Genomic DNA, 25,399 nt, shown 5'->3' with positions numbered 1-25,399 from the left:
GGCACAACGTACATCAAATTGTACACGGTGCAATAAATGATAGTACACACAGAGAAAACATTGTTGACAAAAAATATTTTTTATTATTTCATGTATAATAGCAAGTATGAAATATAAAGATAGTTGTGCATATTTTCCACCATTTTCAACCTAATTATTAATTTACCAAGTATACAGGACGGGACTCTTATTCTGAAGGATTCCAAAAATTGATGACCCGGAACTACTTAATTATTCTTGCCTGCTTTACAGCGGTGGATTCGGTCATTGCTTTAGGGTTGCATGCAAACGGAGCTGGAGGAAATGAGAGAGGGGACCAATTAATTCGATTTACAATTCATCGGGTAAGCAACCCTCAAACGAATCACTCGATTGAAAATGAAATGCATGGACTCAGACGACCACTAGTTTCCATGGGAGTTATGAGGGTGCATGGGACATGTGTGTATAAAACTGGTTTGTTGTTTGCATTTCGAATACATGTCAGACAGACCATATACCTTCCCTTCCTTTGTTCGCTTGCGCCGTTTTTGCACACTGATGCGGGGTTTGTATGTACTGCTGGTTCAACATGGCTGACATTGTTAGAATCCAGTCAATCCACCTATTTGGCACTCAAGCGAATCAGTGCTTCAGGATGCACATGTGTTTACATATGCAACTGCAAGCAAAATAGTTCCTCCCGTTGACTTTTTATTTATTGTATAAATGGCAATCCTATACGTTCTTGGTTCACTCCAGAGAATATTGAGTAGATTTACTTAGCTATAACTGCTTTCCATGTCTTTTAAATAAAAGTATAGTTAGGTCGGGGGCAATGAGACAGATACATATTGTTTTAATGTTATCTGTAGGTAAATATATTTTTTTAAACCATGTATGAACTGGATGGGGCTAATTTGAATCCCAATTGTGTATACAATTTCAGGAATTACAGCCTGTTAGGCTAGTGGCAAGGCTCCCACATTTTCTTGATACCCCTACCGAGGTAAATAAACCACGTTTTTCTATATCTCTAAGGTCTCATGTATGAAGTGGATGGTTGTGTGACATTCTTTTTACTGCAAAAGTGGTTAAATTGATAGATATTGTGACACACCCCCTTAACTCAAACAGTGCTAAATGATCCTGCCCGATTTAAAAAAAAATACATACAGTAACACTTTTTATTTTATGTTGTGGCTATTGTAATCTGCTCTAAAGAAAACACCCCCCAAAACTCAGAAAGGGCAGAATAATGCCTGACTGAAAGGAGTGGGCCACATAAGCTCATGTAAACCAATATTGCAAGCTCTGATATTGCTCTAATTTGGAATAAAAGTAGTCACCTGTCAGCCCTACATACATAAACAAAAAGCATTAGGCTGTCTGAATGCATCTTGGAAATATAGACCTGTAAACACACAGATACAATAGGTGGAAATATATATATATATATAACTATGAATATTTATGATGAACTTCACTTTTTGGTAGCTGTTCAATAGACAACTATCCATGTAAAATTTGCTCTCATTCAGTGCTGTATGCTCCTGCCTGACAAAAAATGCAAACAGTAAGGCTACACGTTTTTTCATGTTGTGACTATTGTAATTGGCGCTAAGGAAAACAAGTGGGCTCAGACATCAAAATATATATATATTTTTTGGGGGGGGGGTGTGTGTCTAATGTTCCTTAAAGGATTTTGTATCTTTTAGCCCCTAGTATTTCAATTAAGTCATGGGGCCATGACATTATCTTTATATTTTGCCTCATTCAATATGCCCTCAAATTCATTTGTTTCCAGAATTGTGTAGTTTATAACACTTATGCTACAAAGGCTGGTGTGAATCAATTTTATTCTGAATCCAATATGGCCAACATGATTACACTCCAACACCTTCACCTGCATGTTAGTAGCCCTTGTTCATTTTGTATGTGTTATTCTGTCTTTAAAATGGTTTCATAAGGCTCTTGGTATATCTAACTATGAGTGGCACTGCCATGCCTCTGTGTTTGAATAGCCGAAGCCAACTTCAATGTGTTTGTTTTAATCTCATTCACACACTTACAGCATATCAACAATGGGCAATTCTACAAAATATAATAACAAGCGTTTCACGACACAAACACACAGTAGCGTACCCAAGTTACAGGAAAGCAACCATAATACCACACTCAGCTACTCTAGTAGTGTATATGTACAGCCCTCTTTTACCCACTAAAATTAAGTGTGCAAGGTTGATCCAAAGTCTTTGAGGTCTCCAGGAAATGAGTGTGTTTTTAATAAAGGGAGAGGAGACAAAGTAGCCAGTTGTGGTTGTAGTTCTGCGGCCTGACCAGCTTGCACAGCTAACTGGTCATTCTGGGCAAGCTGCAGTGACAAGGGTAGTATCCTTCCTGTATGACTGGTGGGTATTGGGGCTGTTGGGTGATCAGTTTCCATTTATACAGTTTGCTATAGGCAGTCAGCAGATGCAGCTTGCATACCAAAGAGACCCATTGACTAACTGGAATGTTATCGCAGCCTGAATGACACTGGGGATACTCCAGTAGTGGAATGGTTGGTTGTCTGGTTGTGAGGCAAAGTCTGTGAAAGGGCTGTCACAAATAGACTTGCCTTTAGATCTTTCCAATGCCTAATTGGCCTGTGGGTGGAGTTTCTTATGTTGAATGTGGCAAAAAGTCCTGCAGGTCACAACCCACATATTTCTTTATATTCCTTTGTAAGTCAGGTAGGATGATAATTTGGCCGATTTTATTAACTGTGGATGGTTGGCATTGATTACGGACTGGGGCACTCCCAGCAGAAGTGGAGAGTGACCGAACCTCTGAGGGGGACTTCAGGTAACTTAGAGATTAGTTAGTATAGCTAGGTATTTGTATTTATTAGGGAACCGCATTAGCTGCTGCCAAGGTAGCAGCTACTCTTCCTGGTGTTAAAGTTGCGTCAATTCGTTTCTGGTATCAGAACAAAATAGTCAGCACATAGTAACTTCTGATTTATTTGTACTTTAATTAATGCAAACACGTGTATGGTAAATATGTCGTTCGTATACAGTCTCTCTGTGACACCTCGCAGGGCAGACAGAGAAGAGAGCGTCCCATCCTATTGTTCTCTCTTATATACTCTGACAGTGATAGTTCCCGCTCAATGCTGGCCTGTCAGAGGGAGGAGGAGCGTGGTTTAAACTTGCTCCTCCTATCGTCGGCGTGCAGGCTGGTCCCAGCCTCGTGACGCACTTACTGTCGCCGATTGCAGTTGACTTATCCGTAGTTTATATATTTAATATTGTAGCATAGCTTCCCCAGTATATTATATAAGTTATGCAAACAAATAGCCAGTTCAACCCTAACACTGGGGTCCAAACATATTAAAGCACTTCCATTACATGTAAAACAAAATATAAAACAGCACATCATATTACATTACTCCACTACATATCTACAATACTAAATGTTTAATACCACCATACAACAATTAGACAATGTGTGCGTATGCATGTCTGTACCTTTGTGTGTGTCTCTTCACAGTCCCCATTGTTCTATAAGGTGTATTACCAGTTTTTTAAAATCTGATTCTACTGCTACTAGTTACCTGATGTGGAATATAGTTCCATGTAGTCATGGTTTATGTAGTACTGTGTGCCTCCCATAGTCTGTTCTGGACTTTGGGACTGTGCAGAGACCTCTGGTGGCATGTCTTGTGGGGTATGCATGGGTGTCAGCTTGTCAACACCTCTTACAAAAACAAGTAGTGATGAAGTCAATCTCTCTTCCACTTTGAGCAATGAGAGATTGACATGCATGTCATTAATGTTAGCTCTCTGTGTACTTTTAAGGGCCAGCCATGCTGCCCTGTTCTAAGACAACTGCAATTTTCCCAAGTCCCTCTTTGTGGCACCTGACCACACTACTGAAGAGTAGTCTAGGTGTGACAACTAGGGCCTGTAGGACCTGCCTTGTTAAGAAGGCAGAGCAGTGCTTTATTATGGACAGACTTCTCCCCACCTTAGCTACTGTTGTATCAATATGTTTTGACCATGACAGTTTATAATCCAGGGTTACTCCAAGCAGTTTAGTCATCTCAACTTGCTCAAATTCCACATTATTCATTACGAGATGTAGTTGAGGTTTAGTTGATGACTTGTCCCAAATACAATGCTTTTAGTTTTGGAAATATTTAGGACTAACTTATTCCTTGCTATTCCATTCCGAAACCTAACTGCAGCTCTTTAAGTGTTGCAGTCATTTCAGTTGCTGTAGTAGCTGACGTGTATAGTGTTGCGACGTCCGCATACATAGACACACTGACTTTACTCAAAGCCAGTGAGTGGCATGTCCTTTAGTAAAGATTAAAATAAGGGACCTAAACAGTTACCCTGGAGAATTCCTGATTCTACCTGGATTCTGTTTGAGAGGGTTCCATTAAAGAACACCCTCTGTGTTCTGTTAGACAAGTAACTCTTTATCCACATTATAGCAGTGGGTGTAAAGCCATAATACATATGTTTTTCCAACAGCAGACTATAATCAATAATGTCAAAAGCTGCACTGAAGTCTAACAAGACAGCCCCCACAATCATTTTATCATCAATTTCTCTCAGCCAATCATCAGTAATTTGTGGAAGTGTTGTGCTTGTTAAGTGTCCTTCCCTATAATCATGCCGGAATTCTGTTGACAATTTGTTTAGTTTTAAATAGCATTGTATCTGGTCAAACATTATTTAATTTTTTTTACAGAAGTTTACTACGGGTTGGTAACAGGCTGATTGGTCGGCTATTTGAGCCAGCTTGAGGTCACACACGTTCTAGTAGGCTTAAATTGAAGATGTGGCAATATCGTCCGCTATTATCCTCAGTCATTTTCCATCCAGATTGTCAGACCCCGGTGGCTTGTCGTTGTTGATAGACAACAACAAATAAATTCACCTATTCCACACTGACTTTACGGAATTCAAAAGTACATTTCTTGTCTTTCATAATTTGGTCAGATATACTTGGATCTGTGGGTGTTCATGAAATCTTGGTTTCAAAGATTTCAAACATGAAATCTTTAAAAAGACACGCATCAACAAATTTCCTTTTTAGGCATTAATAACAAGGTCTGAAATGTTTGAGCATTAATAAAAAAATATTTACTGACAATTTAACCTTTTTGAACATATTTTCCAAAACAAGTCCTTAATCTCATTACCGTAACGGTCTGAAAACGTCAAGACCATTAGGAAAGCTAATACATTTTCAATTTGTTTTTTATTATAAACAGTCATGCACAGTTACTTGAAACTGTGAAATAATATTTTTTTAAATTAAATTTATTTGATTTGATTTCTCACACCTTCTGCAATCTACAACCTAATATTTTTGATGTCCTTGTGCCATCAAGCAAACTACTATTTTTCCATTCATTAAATGAACATTAAATGAACACCTGTTGTGGTAATGATATACAGGTTCGGAAACGAGGTTGATTTTGGTAATGATAATAAGTATACTAAGACTGAGGTATGGTAAAAAACACGACATTTAAAGTAGAAAATAAATGAGATAATATTGGCACAATCATGGTTAAGTTCAATCAATTTAAGTTTGCAGTGCTTCAAAAGAACATAACATACATAGGCTAAAAACAGAGAACACATAAAAATAACACATATGATAACATTAGAACAGCACATGTCATCGTCACTACACACACTGGCCTGTACAGTGTCCCTTGGGGTTGAGGTTTCTATGGCCCCAAGCTGGTGCAGCTTCTTTATCTTCAAGCCAAAGTTGTCATGCGTTTTGCAAGCGCTTGTTTTTCTGTCTGACTCTTCGAATGCCAATCCAAAATGGCTTAAGTTTAAAGAATTGAGCCTTGGAAAGGTTGTTCCTTGGATTCTCAGATAGAAGTCTATGAAGATTTGCCATAGTGTCCGTTAAGGTTCTCTTGCGGAATATCTGGCCCTTTTTCCGAATTTCTCCGGATGTCCCATTTATTACAGTGAAGATTATCTTGATGAAGGAAGCGGCTAACAAGTTTGCGGATTAGTCTTCTCCGGCTGTTATTGGATAATGTTCTCTGATGACCTCTCTTTGTAGTTTTCTGGACCTCTCTGCCTTCCATGTTGACAATTACCTGCTTCCTCTTGGCCATCATCTCAAGTCTTTTCAGTCTTTTCTTTAGGTTGACCATCTCTTTGGTCCTCTCCAGCAGCTTCTCTTGTGTAGTGCAACTTTGACCTCAATTTTGATAGTGTTTTCTTTCTTCTGTTCCTGTTTTTGGGTGATTCATTTGGGGTAGATGTCTTCATTGGTCCTGGTGTCTCTTATTTTAGGAGGGTGAGTTGATGGCAGGGACATTTACCTGCTGAGGTGAGAATGTCTGTTTTCTTGAGGAGGCTGTGTCTTTTTGAAGATTTCCTCATTTTTCTTCTTGAACATGTTGAAGTGTATAATTTTCCTCGCTTGATTGTGTTATGTCCAATACAGCTTTTAGATGGTTTTTTTCTTCTGTAATACCTTTGCGTTTTCCCGCCACTGTTTTTTCTTCTTTTCATGTGCTTCTTTGTCAGATCTTGAGTTTTCTTGATTTTACAATTTTGCTTTCGTTTTTGATATCTGGAGATGGAAAGGAAGCATGACATGAAATGAGCATGTCTCAAAACATGGGAAAAATCTTACTGTTATGGACATCCTACAGTAGGGACTGAATGGCTTACAGACTGTGTGGACATCCTATAGTATAAACTAAATGGCTTACTGATTCTGTGTGACCGTGCGCGTTTGTGGTGGATGTGTGTGCCTGCATGTGTAGACTTCTAAACACTGTAGGGTATTGACTTCCTATAGACACTGTATGAGGACATAGGAATCCTATAGACTATATATATGCTAATTACTCTTGCTGTAACCTCTCCAAACCCTAACATCTTCTCTCGCCTTCCTTCTGTACTCTTCCAGCAGTTCTGGGTTGATGTAAACTTTTTCTCTGAATTCAGTCTAGCCTTCGCTAAAGCTTTCTTTTTGTCACTTGCTATCTGTCTGCAATTAAACAGGACATAAAGCAAAATATCAACATTTAATAAATAATATTTAAATTAATAGTTCATTATATATATTTAAAAAATATAGTCTGTATGATACATTTCTCATTACCGAAACAGAAGTTCTCTCTACCACAACTGGCCTTAAATTGCAGCGCTAAGTGAGAATGATGTTGCGGAGGATGAGGAACCTTAGCTAACAATAGAGAAGACATGAAGACTAAGCAAATTTTACTCAATGTACATAATTAGACATTAATGAAGTATATTTTCATAGATAAAAAATTCGAACGTTTTTCTAAAAGTGGAAAACTACCTGTATTGGTAATGATAATCAATACTGTCATGTACGCAGTCTGACGAGATTGTTTGTTTAACTTTTTAACTTGAGAAATATAAAGAGATCTGCTTACCTGGTAGCCATCTTGAAGGTACTGGCAGATGTGTTGCTTCATTCAAAATCAAACATTATTTAAAATTCTCAGTCCTTAAATGTTGCGGAGGATGACATCAGTCATGGACACTTGATTTTTCCACTTTTTTCATAATTATCATACATGAATATTCAGCTAATAATTTTTCTGTCATTTGAAAACATCTATTAGAACATCCATTTATTTTTTCAGAATATTTTACTCTGTTTAAATTACAACAACAAAAAACATTCAGACAGAGCAGGACGCGTTGCGGTAATGAGAATTTCAGCAGAAAATGCTATAAAATACAAAAATAATTCATTCCTATGTTGAAATTACTAAATGACATGTTTTATATTTAAAATCATTACTGCCATGGTATTTTAATGGTTTCATGAGAATGACCCGTGTGGTGTCAGCGTTTTTGTTGCTTGCATGTCATACCTAAGTTTGCTTATCTTGCCAATGAAAAGTAATTGAAGTAGTTGGCAATATCAGTGGGTTTTGATGAATGAGCCATCTGATTCAATGAATGATGGAGCTGAGTTTGCCTTTTTCCCAAAATGTAATTTTAAGGTGCTCTAAAGCTTTTTACTATCATTCTTTATATAATTTTTTTGTTTGTTTCATAGTATAGTTTAGTCACATGATTTCTTATTTGCAGTACGTTTGCCAATCAGTTTGGCTTTCAGACTTATGTCATACCTTTTGCCTCATCCCTCTCAACCATACAGTTTTTAAAATCTTCATCAATCCAAGGGGATTTAACAGTTGTTAGTTTTTACTCTTTTTATTTAGAACCTACCGGACAACTAGGACAAGCTCAAACCAAGTTTATTCACCCAATGGTTCAGACAGTTGAACAGACAAAATACATGTTCCCACCAGAACAAGTATGTATTCCCCACTTTACATCTTTATTGCTAGGCAGGAAGTTTAAGTGATGTGGGTAATAAACTGTTCCTTCTCCCTTAATGTGACCTGACCTCGGCCCCCATTCTTCACTAATCCACAGCTCTCCACCCTTATCAGTGACCACAACCATGTAATTGCCTATCCCTTACTCAGTAACATTCCCAAGCCCCTGGCTAATATCCAACCTTAATTGACCCCCATTCCCCCTACAGATAACCATTAACTTCTGGTGTAGCAAGTATTTCAAATTGCAACCCAACAACTGAAACCAGACTGTGGCCATTCTCCTTTCCATAGGATACCTGATGTCTAACAATAACATGTTCTGAAAGAATGTAAACATTCTGGATTCCCCTCTCTCCCTTAGTGACTTGATTTAAGGATATTTCAAGTTTATAGTCAGAACCCATCACAGTTTTTACAGTCATTTTTCTTAATGGGTGCCTTCTTATTATTAGCTGGAATAAGCAATTTCATAAATCTGTCAAGTGCAGCGTCTGGCTGCTCCTAATTAAACACCACAGACAAGTAAATATTTTTTACATCAACATATGAATCACTACAAAACTTATTGTATGACCTCTTATTCACTATATTAGGCCCAGCCTTTGGAACTTTAGTTTTCCTAGATATGGCTACTATATTGTGATCACTACATCTTATGGATACTGCTTTAAAGCAAATTTCTGCAGCATTAGTAAAGATGGGATCAATACATGTTGATGATTTAATTCCTGTGCTGTTTGTAACTACCCTGGTAGGTTGCCTGACAACACATTTTCTTGAGTGGGCAGCTTGATGAGAGCCAGTCTATTTAAATCACCCAGAAAATATACTTCTCTGATATCACATGCATTTCACACATATTATCCAGATACTGACTGTTAGCACTTGATGCTCTATAGCAGCTTCCCACAAGAATGGGCTTTAGGTGAGGCAGATGACCTGTAGCCAATTAAAACATTTCCCCCCCAATGTCGGCACTAAGGCAATTCCACAAAATACACAACATGAGAGGCATCAAATTAGCAAAAAATGAAATGGCACGTTATCTAAACAGGTTGTTGAATGGAAGCCTTTAGCCTAGTGTATTTACTTCACAAAAAGTCTGCATAAATTCAAAGCACACACATAATTGACACTGCTGGGCTGCACATGCGACCCGAATGCAGTTAACAAACCCTACAGGAAACCTCTACTGTATAGCTTATAAAAGAATGTGTGCCTCTTTGACCTGTCTCTTCAGACAGTCACAAATTTGATAGTGAATTGTTCATTGACCTACATAGGCATCTCTGTCATAGACATGAAGTCTTTTAACAATACAGAGAGACATAAGGGAAAATGCTATCTTCACCTGTCCTAGAGCAGGATTTACCAAACTCTGTCCTAGAGCCTAGGCTGTTTTCCTTTCCAGTCCCAATCTCACTAAAACCCAAAATCCTGACTCCCGTCTCACATGAAAATCCCTAACTTTATTCTGTAATATGTAGGTTGCATTATCAAAGCATGTCTCTCCCCTATGCATGTCAAAATACCTTGATATTTAAACTTTTCGCACTCTTCATCTCTGTTATTCATGAGCTGATATGCTATCTGTATAATCATCAATTCTATTTTGTCAAATACAGTATAGGATAAGTTATTCTGTAATTCATTGGAGGTTCTCTAGCAAGCTTAGCAACTTTGGTAATTTTACTTTTGTCATTTGACTGCCGTTACAACATTTGTATGATTCAGCTATGCTATACTCGGGGTGCGTCCTGAGCGCGCTCAGTGTCGAGATGAAATGCGATGAATTAACTGAGGATCATGATAACGCTCTGAATTTGTGAATTGCCGGTTTGGCAATTCACAACAATGGCATTGGCGATCAAAGATAATTACTCTATCATTGCTATGGCTGTTACGGTGACCGTATTACCGCCACATCACACCGGCGGTAATTTCTACACACAATACCCCATAATGACAAACCAAACAGGTTCAGGAATTTTTGCAAATGTGTTAAGAAAATAAGGTATGTTTTTATTTTTAAGTATTCAGACCCTTTGCTATGCATCCTGTTCCCATTGATCATCCTTGATGTATCTACAACTTAATTGGAGTCCACCTGTGGTAAATTCAATTGATTGGACTTGATTTGGAAAGGCATACACCTGTCTATGTAAGGTCCCACAGTTGACAGTGCATGTCAGAGCAAAAACCAAGTCATGATGTCAAAGGAATTGTCCATGGAGCTCTGAGACAGGATTGTGACGAGGGAAAGATCTGGGGAAGGGTACCAAAACATTCCTGCAGCATTGAAGGTCCCCAAGAACAGTGGCCTCAAATATTCTTAAAGGGAAGAAGTTTGCAACCACCAAGACTCTTCCTAGAGCTGGCCACCCGGCCAAACTGAGCAATCGGGGGAGAAGCGCCTTGGTCAGGGAGGTGACCAAGAACCCGATGGTCACTCTGACAGAGCTCCAGAGTTCCTCTGTGGAGATGAGACAACCTCCCAGAAGGACAACCATCTCTGCAACACTCCACCAATCAGGCCTTTATGGTAGAGTGGCCAGATGGAAGCCCCTCCCTCAGTAAAAAGGCACTGAGTTTGCCAAAAGGCGCCTAAAGGACAAGATTCTCTGGTCTGATGAAACCAAGATTGAACTCTTTGGCCTGAATGCCAAGTGTCACATCTGGAGGAAACCTGGCACCATCCCTACGGTGAAGCATGGTGGTTGCAGCATCATGCTGTGGGGATGTTTTTCAGAGACACAGACTGGGAGACTGGTCAGGATCGACGGAAAGATGAACAGAGCAAAGTACAGAGATCCTTGATGAAAACCTGCTCCAGAGCACTCAGGACCTCAGACTGGGGCGAAGGTTCACCTTCCAACAGGACAACATAAGCACACAGCCAAGACAACACAGGAGTGGCTACAGGACAAGTCTCAATGTCCGGACTTGAACCCGATAAAACATCTCTGGTGAGACCTGAAAATAGCTGTGCAGTGACGCTCCCCATCCAACCTAACAGAGCTTGAGGATCTGCAGAGAAGGATGGGAGAAACTCCCCAAAATCCAGGTGTGCTAAGCTTGTAGCGTCATACCCAAGAAGACTAAGCTGTAATCACTTCCAAAGGTGCTTTAACAGAAGTACTGAGTGAAGGGACAGAATACTTATGTAAATGTGATATTTACATAGCTTTTTTTTATTTTATACATTTACAAAAATGTCTAAACCAGTTTTTGCTTTGTAATTTTGGGGTATTGTATGTAGAATGATGAAGGGGAAAAAACGATTTAATCCATTTTAGAATAAGGCTGTAACAAAATGTGGAAAAAGTCAAGGGGTCTGAATACTTTCCGAATGCACTGTGTAGCCCAACATTTGTATTACAACGAAAGTAACTTTAATAACTCTAAGCATAAAAGTACCTATTTATTTGTTAACAGCCCAACACAGAATAGCCTCATGTGCGCACTCCCTCATCGTTTGGTGAAAATATATTTTCTATTTTATTCAGCTATGTTCAATTGTGTTCTTCATACTATAAAATAATATAATGCAATGTACATTTGAAGAAGATCCCTGGGCTTTGATGAACAGTAAAAGGGTTGCAGATGTGGAGCTGATCAAACATGGCACACAAAGACCACTTCCTCACAGTCAATCCCCAGCAACAACAAAAGATCACACACAGCAAGTTTTAGGGGTCGTTCCACCTCAAAAAGCACGAGAGGATTTCGACACTCACCATCTCAGATTGTTCTGACACTGTTTCTGTTAGAAATAGTGAAGATTAGCATTCCTGCAACATTTTGTTGAAATATAATGGTCTCTGAGAAGTTAAGCTAATTGATTGCACCCAAACTGGTCATTTTAATTTGTAGGATTCATACAGGCCTAATATTCAATAAATATAGAACCTAACATCCGATTTGCACCTAACTTTTTTTTCTAACAATAACCAGGTTTCCATCACAGGAGGTTGGTTGCACCTTATTTGGGGAGAACAGGCTCGTGGTAATTACTGGAGCGGAATTAGTGGAATGGTAACAAATACATCAAACACGTGGTTTCCAGGTGTTTGTTGCCATTCCATTTGCTCTGTTCCGGCCATTATTATGAGCCGTTCTTCCCTCAGCAGCCCTCTGTGGTTACCATCCAACCTTTTTTATGCTTGTAAAATACAAAAATGTCATGACAAGCCTGATGGAAACAGAACATTTGTCGGTAAACTTCCAAACGTTGACAAAACAAAATACTCTAGGGTGTGATCTTTTTGTGTCAGTAAAATTAATTATGCAAGAATGTCGGTGGAAACGTTTTTAGCGCAAATTGGTATAACAACCATCATATTGAAGTGAACTTGGAGTCATTCGATTACATGTTGGGTGGTCCTCCCACTACGACTCGTCGGGAAACCATGCAGTTTTAGGCTACAGATGAAATGCGTTACGATGAACTTCACAGGGTGGTGAAAGTGCATGGTGATGAGCTTGATGCTCCTTTCCAATAAATATTGAGGGTCTTATTCTGGTGACATGATCATCAATGCTTGGCTGCTGTTTGTTGAAATGAAATGAACAATTTCTTTGAAAAGATGTGGAAAAAAGCCCACCAAATCAACTGATAATACATTACATAGGATGAAGAAACAATACTCAGAGCTGCAGCTCCATACTACTTATCATACAGAACTGATTGATACTGTATACTCATTCTTAGGATGGGATGGGGGGTCCATAGGTGGCTTTTGACAATTACTTTGGATTCCTCATGTCTTACACATAGTAAAAAAAAAAGTTGGTCCAAATTGGATGTTAGGTACTATATTTCTTGAATGTTATATGAATCCTATAAATTAAAATGGTATATTTCGGTGCAATCAATTAGCTTAAATTTCTCAAAGGTCAAATGATATTTCAACCAAAAAATGTTGCAGGAATGCTTATCTTATCTAACTACAGAAATTACTTCAGAACGATCTGAGATGGTGGGTGTCATGGCTTGCTGAAATGACATTGAACGATCCTATCAGGATGTTTGGATTATTGCAGTGTAACTGTATGCATTTTTGTCAGGCAGGACCATACAGCACTGAATGAGCAAATTTGACTTTGAAAGTTGTATATTGAACCGCTACCAAAAAGTTTACGTTCATCATAAATATTCATATTTAATATTTCTGTCTGTTGTATGTGTTTACAGGTCTATTTCAAAGATGCAAATAAAATGTTATTCGTCACATGCTTCATAAAAAACAGGTGTAGACCTACAGTGAAATGTTTATTTAAGGGCCCTTCCCAACAATGTACAGAAATAATAAAGTAATAACGCTTAATGAAAAATACACAATGAGTAATGATAACTTGGCTATATACACGGGGTAGCAGTACCGAGGTGGAGACATTTGAGGTAGATATGCGCAGTTGAAGTCAGAAGTTTACATACACTTAGGTTGGAGTCATTAACTTGTTTTTCAACCACTCCACAAATGTTAACAAACTATAGTTTTGGCAAGTCGGTTAGGACGTCTACTTTGTGCATGACACAAAAAACATTTCCAACAATTGTTTACAGAAAGATTATTTAACTTATAATTCACTGTATCACACTTCCAGTGGGTTAGAAGTTTACATACACTAAGTTGACTGTGCCTTTAAACAGCTTGGAAAATTCCAGAAAATGGTGTCAAGGCTTTATAAACTTCTGATAGCCTAATTGACATCATTTGAGTGAATTGGAGGTGTACCTGTGGATGTATTTCAAGGCCTACCTTCAAACTCAGTGCCTCTTTGCTTGACATCATGGAGAAATCAAAAGAAATCAGCCAAGACCTCAGAAAAAAAATGTAGACCTCCACAAGTCTTGTTTATCCTTGGGAGCAATTTCCAAACGCTTGAAGGTACCACGTTCATCTGTACAATAGTACGCAAGTATAAACACCAGCCGTCATGCAGCTCAGGAAGGAGACGCATTCTGTCTCCTAGAGATGAACGTACTTTGGTGCAAAAAGTGCAAATCAATCCCAAAACAACAGCAAAGGACCTTGTGAATATGCTGGAGGAAACCGGTACAAAAGTATCTAAATCCACAGTAAAGCAAGTCCTACATCGACATAACATGAAAGGCCACTCAGCAAGGAAGAAGCCACAGCTCCAAAACTGCCATAAAAAAGCCAGACTACGGTTTGCAACTGGACATGGGGACAAAGATCAGACTTTTTGGATCTTCCAAAAAGACAATGACCCCAAGCATACTTCCAAAGTTGTGGCAAAATGGCTTAAGGACAACAAAGTCAAGGTATTGGAGTGGCCATCGCAAAGCCCTGACCTCAATCCTGTAGAATATTTGTGGGCAGATCTGAAAAAGAGTGTGCGAGCAAGGAGGCCTACAAACCTGACTCAGTTACACCAGCTCTATCAGGAGGAATGGGCCAAAATTCACCCAACTTATTGTGGGAAGCTTGTGGAAGGCTACCCGAAACGTTTGACCCAAGTTAAACTATTTAAAGGCAATGCTACCAAATACTAATTGAGTGTATGTAAACTTCTGACCCACTGGGAATGTGATGAAAGAAATAAAAGCAGAAATAAATAATTCTCTATTATTCTGACATTTCACATTCTTAAAATGAAGTGGTGATCCTAACTGACCTAAAACAGGGAATTTTTACTAGGATTAAATGTCAGGAATTTTGAAACAGTTTAAATGTATTTGGCTAAGGTGTATGTAAACTTCTGACTTCAACTGTAGATATAACTAGGAATAAAATGACGAGGCAACAGGATAGATAACATATGCTGCTGCTACTGTTTATTATCAATCAAAAAAGTTAGTGCAAAAAGGGTAAATGCCATTAGTCCGGGTGGCTATTTGTTTAACTTTTAAGTAACTATACTGAATCAAATTATAAATGCAACAATTTCAAAGATTTTACTGAGTTACAGTTCATATAAGGAAAACGGTTAGGCCCGACTCTATGGATTTCACATGCATCTGGTCCACTCCTCCTTCAATGGCTGTGCAAAGTTGCTGGATATTGGCGAGAACTAGAACACGCTGTCGTACATGTCGATCCATAGCATCCCAAACATGCTCAATGGGTGGCATGTCTGGTGAGTAAGCAGGCCAGCTTCCAGGAATTGTGTACAGATCCTTGCGACATGGGGCCGTGCATTGTCATACTGAAACATAAGGTGATTGAGAGGGATGAATGGCATGACAATGGGCCTCAGGATCCCGTCACGGTATCTCTGTGCATTTAAATTGCCATCGATTTAAAATGCAATTGTGTTCGTTGTCTGTAGCTTATGCCTGCCTGCCCAAACCATAACCCCAACGCTACCATGGGGCACTCAGCAAACCTCTTGCCCACATGACTCCATACACGTGGTCTGCGATTGTGAGGCCAGTTGGACATACTGCTAATTTCTCTAAAACGACATTGGTGGAGAAATGGTCATAAAATGCTCTGGCAACAGCTCTGGTGGACATTCCTGCAGTAAACATGCCAATTGCACACACCCTCAAAACTTGAGACATCTGTAGCATTGTGTTGTGTGACAGAACTGCGTCTATGCACTTATTAATGAAGCCGATGACTGACCGATAAACTCCTTAATGCCATTGGATGAATGACGGAACATATTCCAGTCCTGATAGGCTAGCAAAACAATCCTGTAATTTAGCATCCGCTTCATCGGATCACTTCTGTATTGAGTGCGTCACTGGTTCTTCCTGCAATTGTGTTTGTTGTCCGTATCTTATGCCTGCCCATACCATAACCCCACCACCACCGTGTGGAGGTCCTGGGCTGGCATTTTTACACATGGTCTGCGGTTGTGATGCCGGTTGGACCTATTGCCAAATTTTCTAAAATGACATTGGCCCATAGTGGAGAAATTAACATTCAGTTCTCTGGCAACAGCTCTGTTGGACATTCCTGCGGTCAGCGTTCCAATTGTTTGCTCCCTCAAAGCTTGAGATATTTGTGGCATTGCTGTGCGGAATATTTATTTTTTTAATAAATAAAAAAAGTGTACCTGTGTAATGATCATTCTGTTTAATCAGCTTCTTGATATACCACACCTGTCAGATGGATTAATTATTTGGGCAAAGGAGAAATGTTCACTAACAGGGATGTAAACACATTTGTCGTCATTTGAGAGAAACTTTGTGCATACGGATGATTTATGGGATCTTTTATTTCAGCTCATAAAACATGGGACCAACACTTTACATGTTGGGTTCATATTTTTGTTCAGTGTAAATAGTCTATTGACCTCAGTATGGTTAGGCTTACCTGGTCTCTACTGTAATTATGACTCACTGAATATATATATATATATTCATTCATTCATTCATTCATTCATTCATTCATTCATTCATTCATTCATTCATTCATTCATTCATTCATTCATTCATTCATTCATTCATTGCGTAGACTGTAGAGCCCTTAAGTCTAACACACCATAGGAAACCAGTTTTTTTTGTATATAAATAAATATAAAAAAACTGGTGTCCTATGGTGTGTTAGACTTAAGGGCTCTAAACAGTCTAAGCAACGGCTCTGACGGAGGTTCGTTTACGCAGCTCTAAGTAGTTCTACGTATTGTTTTGCAGCTGAATTTTTTTTTAACACGAAACAAACTGTGCTCTGTAGCTCCGTTTGCAGAGACTGTGAAATCACTGTGGAAACAGAATGGCGTTGCAATGGATAGCTGCTGTTTTACGGGCTCTTGACCAATTCTGTTGTGTTTCATTTCCTACGACTGAAAATAGCTTCTGGACATCAGAACAGCTATTACTAACCTTGATTTGGATGAAGATTTTTCCAGCGGCACAGGACAAACTGTACACCCTGGACCAGGCCCTAATCCCAGAGACTCGGGGAAAGGAAAAGACGGCGAAAGAGAGGCCAACGTGTAGGCTCTCGGATGAAACTAAGTTGGCAAATAAATAATCTGCCTCTACCTTCCGTTCTATTTGCGAATGTACAATCACTGGAGAACAAACTGGACAAACTCCGTTTGAAACTATCCTATCAACGGGACCTGAAGAACTGTAATATCCTATGTTTCTCTGAGTCGTGGCTGGACATGGATAATATACATCTAGCTGTTTTTTTCTATGCGTTGTCAAGACCGTACGGCAGCGTTGGGTAAGGTTAGGGGGAGGGATGTGTCTCTTTGTTAACAACAAATGTGTGTGCGCGATCTCTAATATTAAGGAAGTCTCGAGGTTCTTCTCTCCTGCGTTTTAGAATACTTCATGATAAGCTGTAGACCATACTATTTACCAATAGAGTTTATCTATATTTTTAGTAGCAGTCTATTTAACACCACAAACCGATGCTGTCACCTAAGACAACACTCAACAAGCTGTATTAGACAGTAAGCAAACAAGAAAATACTCTCAGGGAAACTGATATCCATTTTACCTAATTCCTACTAGCATGTCACCTGCGCAACTAGATGACCTTTACTCCACACACAGAAACACATACAAAGCTCGCCCTGTATTTGGCAAATCTGACCGTAACTCTATCCTCCTGATTCTTGTTCACAAGCAAAAACTCAAACGGGGAGTATTTGAACAGGAAGTACCAATAATGAAGTGGTCCGATGAAGCAGATGCTAGGCGACAGGACTGTTTCGGTAGCAAAGACTGGAATATGTTCCGGGATTCATCCAATGTCATTAAGGAGTTTACAACATCAGTCACTGGCTTTGTTATAAAGTGCATTGACGTCGTCGTCCCCACATTGACCATATGTACATATTCTATCCAGAAACAATGGATTACAAGCAACAGCCGCACTGAGCTAAAGGATGGAGCTGCCGCTTTCAAGGAGTGGGTCACTAATCCGGATGCTTATCCACACTGCCCTCTCCCACCTGGGCAAGAGGCACACCTATGTGAGATTGCTGTTCATTGACTCCAGCTCAGCTGCATCACTGCTTGGTATGGCAACTGCTTGGCATCCAGCCGCAGAGGGTAGTGCATACGGCCCAATACATCACTGGGGCCGAACTCCCTGCCATCCAGGACCTCTATACCAGGCAGTGTCAGGGGAAGGCCCTAAAAATTGCCACCCAAGACATCAACTGTTATTTTTGTTACCGCACGGCAAGCGGTACTGATGCACCAAGACTAATCAACAGGACTCTGAACAGCTTCTACCCCCAAGCCATAAGATGGCTAAATAGTTAGTCCGGGTAGCTATTTGGTTACTATTTAACTATCTGCATTGACCCTTTTTGCACAAACTTGATTGACTCATCACATACGCTTCTGCAACTGTTTATCTATCCTGTTGCTTAGTCACTTTATTCCTAGTTATATGTACAAATCTACCTCGATTAACTTGTACCACTCCACATCGACTCAGGATTGGTACCCCGTGTAGCCAAGTTATAATTTCTTATTGTCTATGTATTATTACTTTTATTACATGTTATTACTTTTCTATTTTATCTCTGCATTGTTGGGAAAGGCCCATAAATATTTTACTGTTAGTCTACACCTGTTGTTTACGACACATTTGACAAAACAGTTTGATTTGAAAGCCCTTTAGTAACCCTGCAACAAAAATGATTTACTGTTCTGACGTTTTTAGTCAGCTAAACTATATGATTGTGTAATAGCTGAAGGATATGTCTATAGCACACATGAGTTAGCATGACTGACTGTGTTCATATCAGTTACATTTGGAGATAATTGCCAATTATGGCATTTTCTACCCCAAAGTCATTCATCATACTCTTGCAGAGTTTCTCTTCTGTGCCACATGTTTAACAAATGTTCATTTTTCAACAGTCTGTTTTCCTGCACTGGATGGGAGTGATCCTCCCACCTAGTGCCACCACCTGCATTCTGTCCCTCTCTCTCCTGATTCCCTAGTAGATACATTGTCACAGCCTGGCTGCTCACCTACATGTATATCAATGAAGACCCCATTTGGAAAGATGCCAGGCCAGCGCCCCAGAGCTGATGGGGGTGAGAGAAACTCACACCTTGTGTACATGAATGTAGCCGAAACGTTACACATGACAGACTACTAAACCATATGGGTTTTTTAAGATCTAAGTATGATACAGTAATATGCACTGCCTTCAGAAAGTATTCACACCCCTTTACTTTTTCAACATTTTGTTCTGTTACAGCCTAAATTTAAAATTGATTACATTTTGATTTTTTGTCAATGCTCTACGCACAATACCCCATAATGTCGAAGTGGAATTAGGTTTTTAGAAATGTTTACAAATTAGTTAAAAAATGTAAGCTGAAATGCCTTGATAAATTGAAGTATTCAACCCCATGTGCACAAAAATGTGCTTAACAAGTCACAAGTTGCATTGACTCACTCTGTGTGCAATAATAATGTTCAACATGATCTTTGAATGACCCCATCTCTGTACCCAACACATACAATTATCTTTAAGGTCCTTTAGCGGTGAATTTCAAACAGATTCAACCACAAAGACCAGGGAGGTTTTCCAATGCCTTGCAAATAAGGGCACCTATTGGTAGATGGGTAAAATAGAAAATAAAAATGTATATCCCTTTGAGCATGGTGAAGTTATTAGTTACACTTTGAATGGTGTATAAATACACCCAGTCACTACAAAGATATAGGCGTCCTTCGTAACGCAATTGCCGGAGAGGAAGGAAACGGCTCAAGGATTTCACCATGAGGCCAATGGTGACTTTAAAACAGAGTTGAATTGCTGTGATATGCGAAAACTGAAGATGGATCAACATTGTAGTTACTCCACAATACTAACCTAATTGACAGAGTGAAAAGGAAGCCTGTACAGAATAAAAACATTCCAATACATGCATCTTGTTTGCAACAAGGCACTAAAGTAATACTGCAACATATGTGGCAATGCAATATATTTTTTGTCCTGAATACAAAGTGTAATGTTTGGGGTAAATACAACACATTACTAAGTACCACTCTCCATATTTTGATGGCTGGTATGCTTGTAATCGTTCAGGACTGGAGAGTTTGTATGGTCGAGTTACAATTTTGACTTAAATCTGCTTGAAAATCTATTGGAAGACAGGGCTGTGAATACTTATGTAAATGAGATTTACAGTTGAAGTCGGAAGTTTACATACACTTAGGTTGGAGTCATTAAAACTTATTTTTCAACCACTACACAAATTTCTTGTTAAACTATAGTTTTGGCAAGTCGGTTAGGACATCTACTTTGTGCATGACACGAGTCATTTTTCCAACAATTGTTTACAGACAGATTATTTCACTTATAATTCACTGCATCACAATTCCAGTGGCTCAGAAGTTTGCATACACTAAGTTGACTGTGCCTTTATACAGCTTGGAAAATTGCAGAAAATGATGTCATGGCTTTAGAAGCTTCTGATAGCCTAATTGACATCATTTGAGTCAATTGGAGGTGTACCTGTGGATGTTTTTCAAGGCCTACCTTCAAACTAAGTGCCTCGTTGCTTGACATCATGGGAAAATCAAAATAAATCAGCCAAGACCTCAAAAATAATTGTAGACCTCCACAGGTCTGGTTCATTCTTTCCAAACGCCTGACGTTCATCTGTACAAACATTAGTACGCAAGTATAAACACCATAGGATCACACAGCCGTCATACCGCTCAGGAAGGAGACGCGTTCTGTCTCCTAGAGATGAACGTACTTTGGTGCGAAAAGTGCAAATCAATCCCAGAACAACAGCAAAGGAATTTGTGAAGATGCTGGAGGAAACGGGTATAAAAGTATCTAAATCCACAGTAAAACGAGTCCTATATCGACATAACCTGAAAGGCCGCTCAGCAAGGAAGAAGTCACAGCTCCAAAACCGCCATAAAGCCAGACTACGGTTTGCAACTGCACATGGGGACAAAGATTATACTTTTGGGAGAAATGTCCTCTGGTCTGATGAAACAAAAATAGAACTGTTTGGACATAATCACCATTGTTATGTTTGGAGGAAAAAGGGGATGCTTGCAAGCCGAAGAACACCATCCCAACCATGAAGCATGGGGGTGGCAGCATCATGTTGTGGGGGTGCTTTGCTGCAGGAGGGACTGATGCACTTCACAAAATAGATGGCATCATGAGGAAAGAAAATTATGTGGATATATTGAAACAACATCTCAAGACATCAGTCAGGAAGTTAAAGCTTGGTCGCAAATGTGTCTTCCAAATGCACAATGACCCCAAGCATACTTCCAAAGTTGTGACAAAATGGCTTAAGGACAACAGAGTCAAGGTATTGGAGTGGCCATCACATAACCCTGACCTCAATCCCATAGAAAATTTGTGGGCAGAACTGAATAAGCTTGTGCGAGCAAGGAGGCCTATAAACCTGACTCGGTTACACCAGCTCTGTCAGGAGGAATGGGCCAGAATTTACCCAACTTATTGTTAAACAATTGAAAGGCAATGCTACCAAATACTAATTGAGTGTATGTAAACTTCTGACCCACTGGGAATGTGATGAAGGAAATAAAAGCTGAAATAAGTCATTCTCCCAACTATTATTCTGACATTTCACATTCTTAAAATAATGTGGTGATCCTAACTAACCTAACACAGGGAATTTTTACTAGGATTAAATGTCAGGAATTGTGAAAAACGTTTAAAGTTTAAAATGTATTTGGCTAAGGTGTATGTAAACTATCGACTTCGACTGTATGTATTTCATTTTCAATACATTTCTCAATTTCAAAAAACATGTTTACACTGTCATTATGGTGTATTTAGGAAAAAATATATTTAATACATTTAGAATTCAGGCTGTAACAACAAAATGTGGAATAGGTCAAGAGGTATGAATACTTTCTGTAGGGTGATTATTATTGTAATTTTGGGGAGATATTTCATGCACACGTTTGTTTGTCATTTTAGGGAATACTGGGGTATCTGCAAATCTGATCAAGAAGAAAAATTCCCACAAGTAAGTTCTCGTTGTGTAGAGACGGCATAAGACCAAAAGCGGGTTGGCTTCCAAACAGACAGATGTGTGGATATATTGATTTGACATTACGTACTTTTTTTAAATTGGGATCTCTATAGGAAGCAGAAGAATGTCGGTCCAAGCAAGCCTATTGCCCAACCCACACGAAACATAGTGGGTTGCAGGATAACGCACCAGTGGAAGGAAGATACCAAGGTTTCCCAGTGGAAAGGAACAGTTCTCGATCAAGTCCCTGTCAACCCATCTCTCTACCTGATCAAGTATGATGGATTTGACTGCATCTATGGACTTGAGCTTCACAAAGATGAGAGGGTGCAAGGCCTGGAGGTTTTACCAGACCGAGTTGGTAGGTATTGTGAAGACATGACAAAAGTCAGCCTTGCTCTGCCATAAGCATATTACATTTGTCTGTATAGTATGAGTATGTTACACATCTAACACGAGTGCATTGGTTCTATTTGATCATGCATACCTTAACTCTGCAAAAAAAAGAAACGTCCTCTCACTGTCAACTGCGTTTATTTTCAACAAACGTAACGTATAAGTATTTGTATGAACATAACAAGATTCAACAAGTGACACAAACTGAACAAGTTCCACAGAGATGTGACTAACAGAAATGGAATAATGTGTCCCTGAACAAAGGGGGGGGGGGCCTGGTGTCTGGTGTGGCCACCAGCTGCATTAAGTACTGCAGTGCATCTCGTCTTCATGGACTGCACCAGATTTGCTGCTTCTTGCTGTGAGATGTTACCCCACTTCCACCAAGGCACCTTCCCGGACATTTCTGGGGGGAATGTCCCTAGCCCTCACCCTCCGATCCAACAGTTCCCAGATGTGCTCAATGGGATTGAGATCTGGGCTCTTTGCTGGCCTAGGCAGAACACTGATATTCCTGTCTTGTAGGAATTCACGCACAGAACGAGCAGTATGGTTGGTGGCATTGTCATGCTGAAGCGTCATGTCAGGATGAGCCTGCAGGAAGGGTACCACATGAGGGAGGAGGATGTCTTCCCTGTAACGCACCACTTTGAGATTGCCTGCAGTGACAACAAGCTCAGTCCCATGATGCTGTGCCACTCCGCCCCAGACCATGACGGACCCTCCACCTCCAAATTGATCCCGCTCTAGAGTACAGGCTTCGGTGTAACGCTCATTCCGTTGACGATAAACGCAAATCTGACCAAACCGCGACTCGTCAGTGAAGAGCACTTTTTGCCAGTCCAGCGACTGAGTTTGTGCCCATAGGCGACATTGTTGCCGGTGATGTCTGATGAGGACCTGCCTTACAACAGGCCTACAAGGCCTCAGTCCAGCCTCTCTCAGCCTATTGCAGACAGTCTGAGCACTGTTGGAGTGATTGTGTGTTCATGGTGTAACTCGGGCAGTTGTTTCCATCTTGTACCTGTCCTGCAGGTGTTGTTACACGTGGTCTGCCACTGCGAGGACGATCAGCTGTCCATCATGTCTCCCTGTAGCACTGTGTTAGAGTACAGTACGGACATTGCAATTTGTTGCCCTGGCCACATTTGCAGTCCTCATGCCTCCCTGCAGCATGCCTGAGGCACATTCACGCATTTGAGCAGGGACCCTGGGCGTCTTTCTTTTAGTGTTTTTCATTCAGTAGAAAGGCCTCTAGTGTCCTAACTGTGACCTTAATTGCCTACCGTCTGTATGCTGTTAGTGTCTTAACGACCGTTCCACGGGTGCATGTTCATTAATTGTTTATGGTTCATTGAGCAAGCATGGGAAACAGTATTTAAACCCTTTACAATGAAGATCTGTGAAGTTAATTCGTAAAAATCCAAATATCTTTGAAAGATAGGGTCCTGAAAAAGGGACGTTACTTTCTTTGCTGAGTTTGTTACAAATTAGTTTACATGTCTTTTCATAGTCATATTTGCTATAAATTTGAAACTGCTCTCTGTAATGCAGCTCCAGCTCGCGTCAGTGATGCACAGCTAGCAGAAACCATGATAGGCAAAGCAGTGGAGCACATGTTTGAGCAAGATGAAGGACCAAAGGAGGAGTGGAGGGGCATGGTGCTAGCACGGGCTCCCATTATGAACACATGGTTCTACATTACTTACGAAAAGGACCCTGTTTTGTACATGTACCAGCTCTTGGATGACTACAAAGAGGGGGATCTCCGTATAATGCCTGATTCAAGTGAGTCCATCAGAAATGATATTTTGTGTTAACACTGTAGGCATTGTTTGTCTCCATATCACTCTTTCTTTAAAAACATGTAATTCTAAGTTGTATTACGGTAGATAAAATACTACATAAATGTAGTCAACAAATTCACACTAAAGCTGGTAATATTCTATGCTTTTGCAGATGACTCGACCCCAACCGAGAGAGAACCTGGAGAAGTGGTGGATAGCCTTGTTGGCAAACAAGTGGAATATGCCAAAGAGGATGGCGGCAAAAGGACAGGCATGGTTATCCATCAGGTTGATGCCAAACCCTCTGTGTATTTCATCAAGTTTGATGACGACTTTCACATCTACGTCTACGATTTAGTAAAAACGTCTTAGGGCATTGAGAAAATCATTGATTCACAGACCGTGGCAAATGTTTCCAGGATTTCTTTGAGACATCAATTTCACAGGCTGCGAATGTGAAACTTGTCATTTCCTGTGTCACTGCTTCCAATGCGAAAGCTTTTAGTGTACTTTGTCTGAAGTCCACTTTTGTTCGAAAAGAGACCTCTGCAGAATTCACCATGTCTGAACATTTACTCTGTTCAATTGGGCCAGACACCAGGAGCCTAATCAAAGTTCTTCTTAACGTGAAAGAAAAGTGAGATTTTTTTATTTATTTTTCTTGTCTATGATGCTGTAAATTAATTCTTGTGAGGTTCTCGTAACATGTTTCCACCACTTTTGTTAACTTATGGGTTTAACATCCTCAGAATTTAGCATGCATCAGTCCAACAGCTGTGGTCCTTTGTAGCTCAGTTGGTAGAGCATGGCGCCTGTAACGCCAGGGTAGTGGATTCGATTCCCCCATCCATATGTGACTGTAAGTCGCTTTGGATAAAAGCGTCTGCTAAATGGCATATTACTGTATCAGTCAAACACCCTAGTAATCAGTTT

General features: G+C 39.8%; 1 protein-coding gene across 6 annotated transcripts; it reads left to right on the top strand.

Moving 5' to 3' along the window:
- Window positions 1-239: 239 nt before the first annotated feature.
- Window positions 240-25,103, top strand: LOC115199704 (spindlin-Z). 6 transcript variants are annotated; one of them, XM_029762037.1, is made up of 7 exons: window positions 243-344; window positions 929-988; window positions 19,155-19,334; window positions 22,229-22,277; window positions 22,397-22,644; window positions 24,234-24,467; window positions 24,639-25,103. In XM_029762037.1, exons 3-7 carry the CDS (start codon window positions 19,283-19,285, stop codon window positions 24,836-24,838), a joined length of 783 nt encoding a protein of 260 aa, XP_029617897.1. In that variant the 5' UTR covers window positions 243-344; window positions 929-988; window positions 19,155-19,282; the 3' UTR covers window positions 24,839-25,103. The 6 variants fall into 6 exon arrangements, with proteins under 6 accessions (XP_029617900.1, XP_029617896.1, XP_029617897.1 ...); XM_029762039.1 differs by having other exon boundaries at window positions 19,242-19,334; window positions 24,639-24,959; XM_029762038.1 differs by having other exon boundaries at window positions 19,239-19,334; window positions 24,639-24,959.
- The last annotated feature ends 296 nt before the right edge of the window (window positions 25,104-25,399 follow it).

Source organism: Salmo trutta, chromosome 9, assembly GCF_901001165.1.
Source record: "Salmo trutta chromosome 9, fSalTru1.1, whole genome shotgun sequence".
NCBI lineage: Eukaryota > Metazoa > Chordata > Actinopteri > Salmoniformes > Salmonidae > Salmo > Salmo trutta.
The sequence above is the reverse complement of the archived record's forward strand: the minus strand, read 5'-3'. Positions and strand labels throughout refer to the sequence as shown.

Coding starts and splice junctions, on each gene's coding strand:
- LOC115199704 (XM_029762037.1), top strand. CDS start 19,283: ATGAAGACCCCATTTGGAAAGATGCCAGGCCAGCGCCCCAGAGCTGAT. Junction 22,278..22,396: donor AAGAAGAAAAATTCCCACAA/GTAAGTTCTCGT, acceptor GGATCTCTATAG/GAAGCAGAAGAATGTCGGTC. Junction 24,468..24,638: donor CCGTATAATGCCTGATTCAA/GTGAGTCCATCA, acceptor ATGCTTTTGCAG/ATGACTCGACCCCAACCGAG.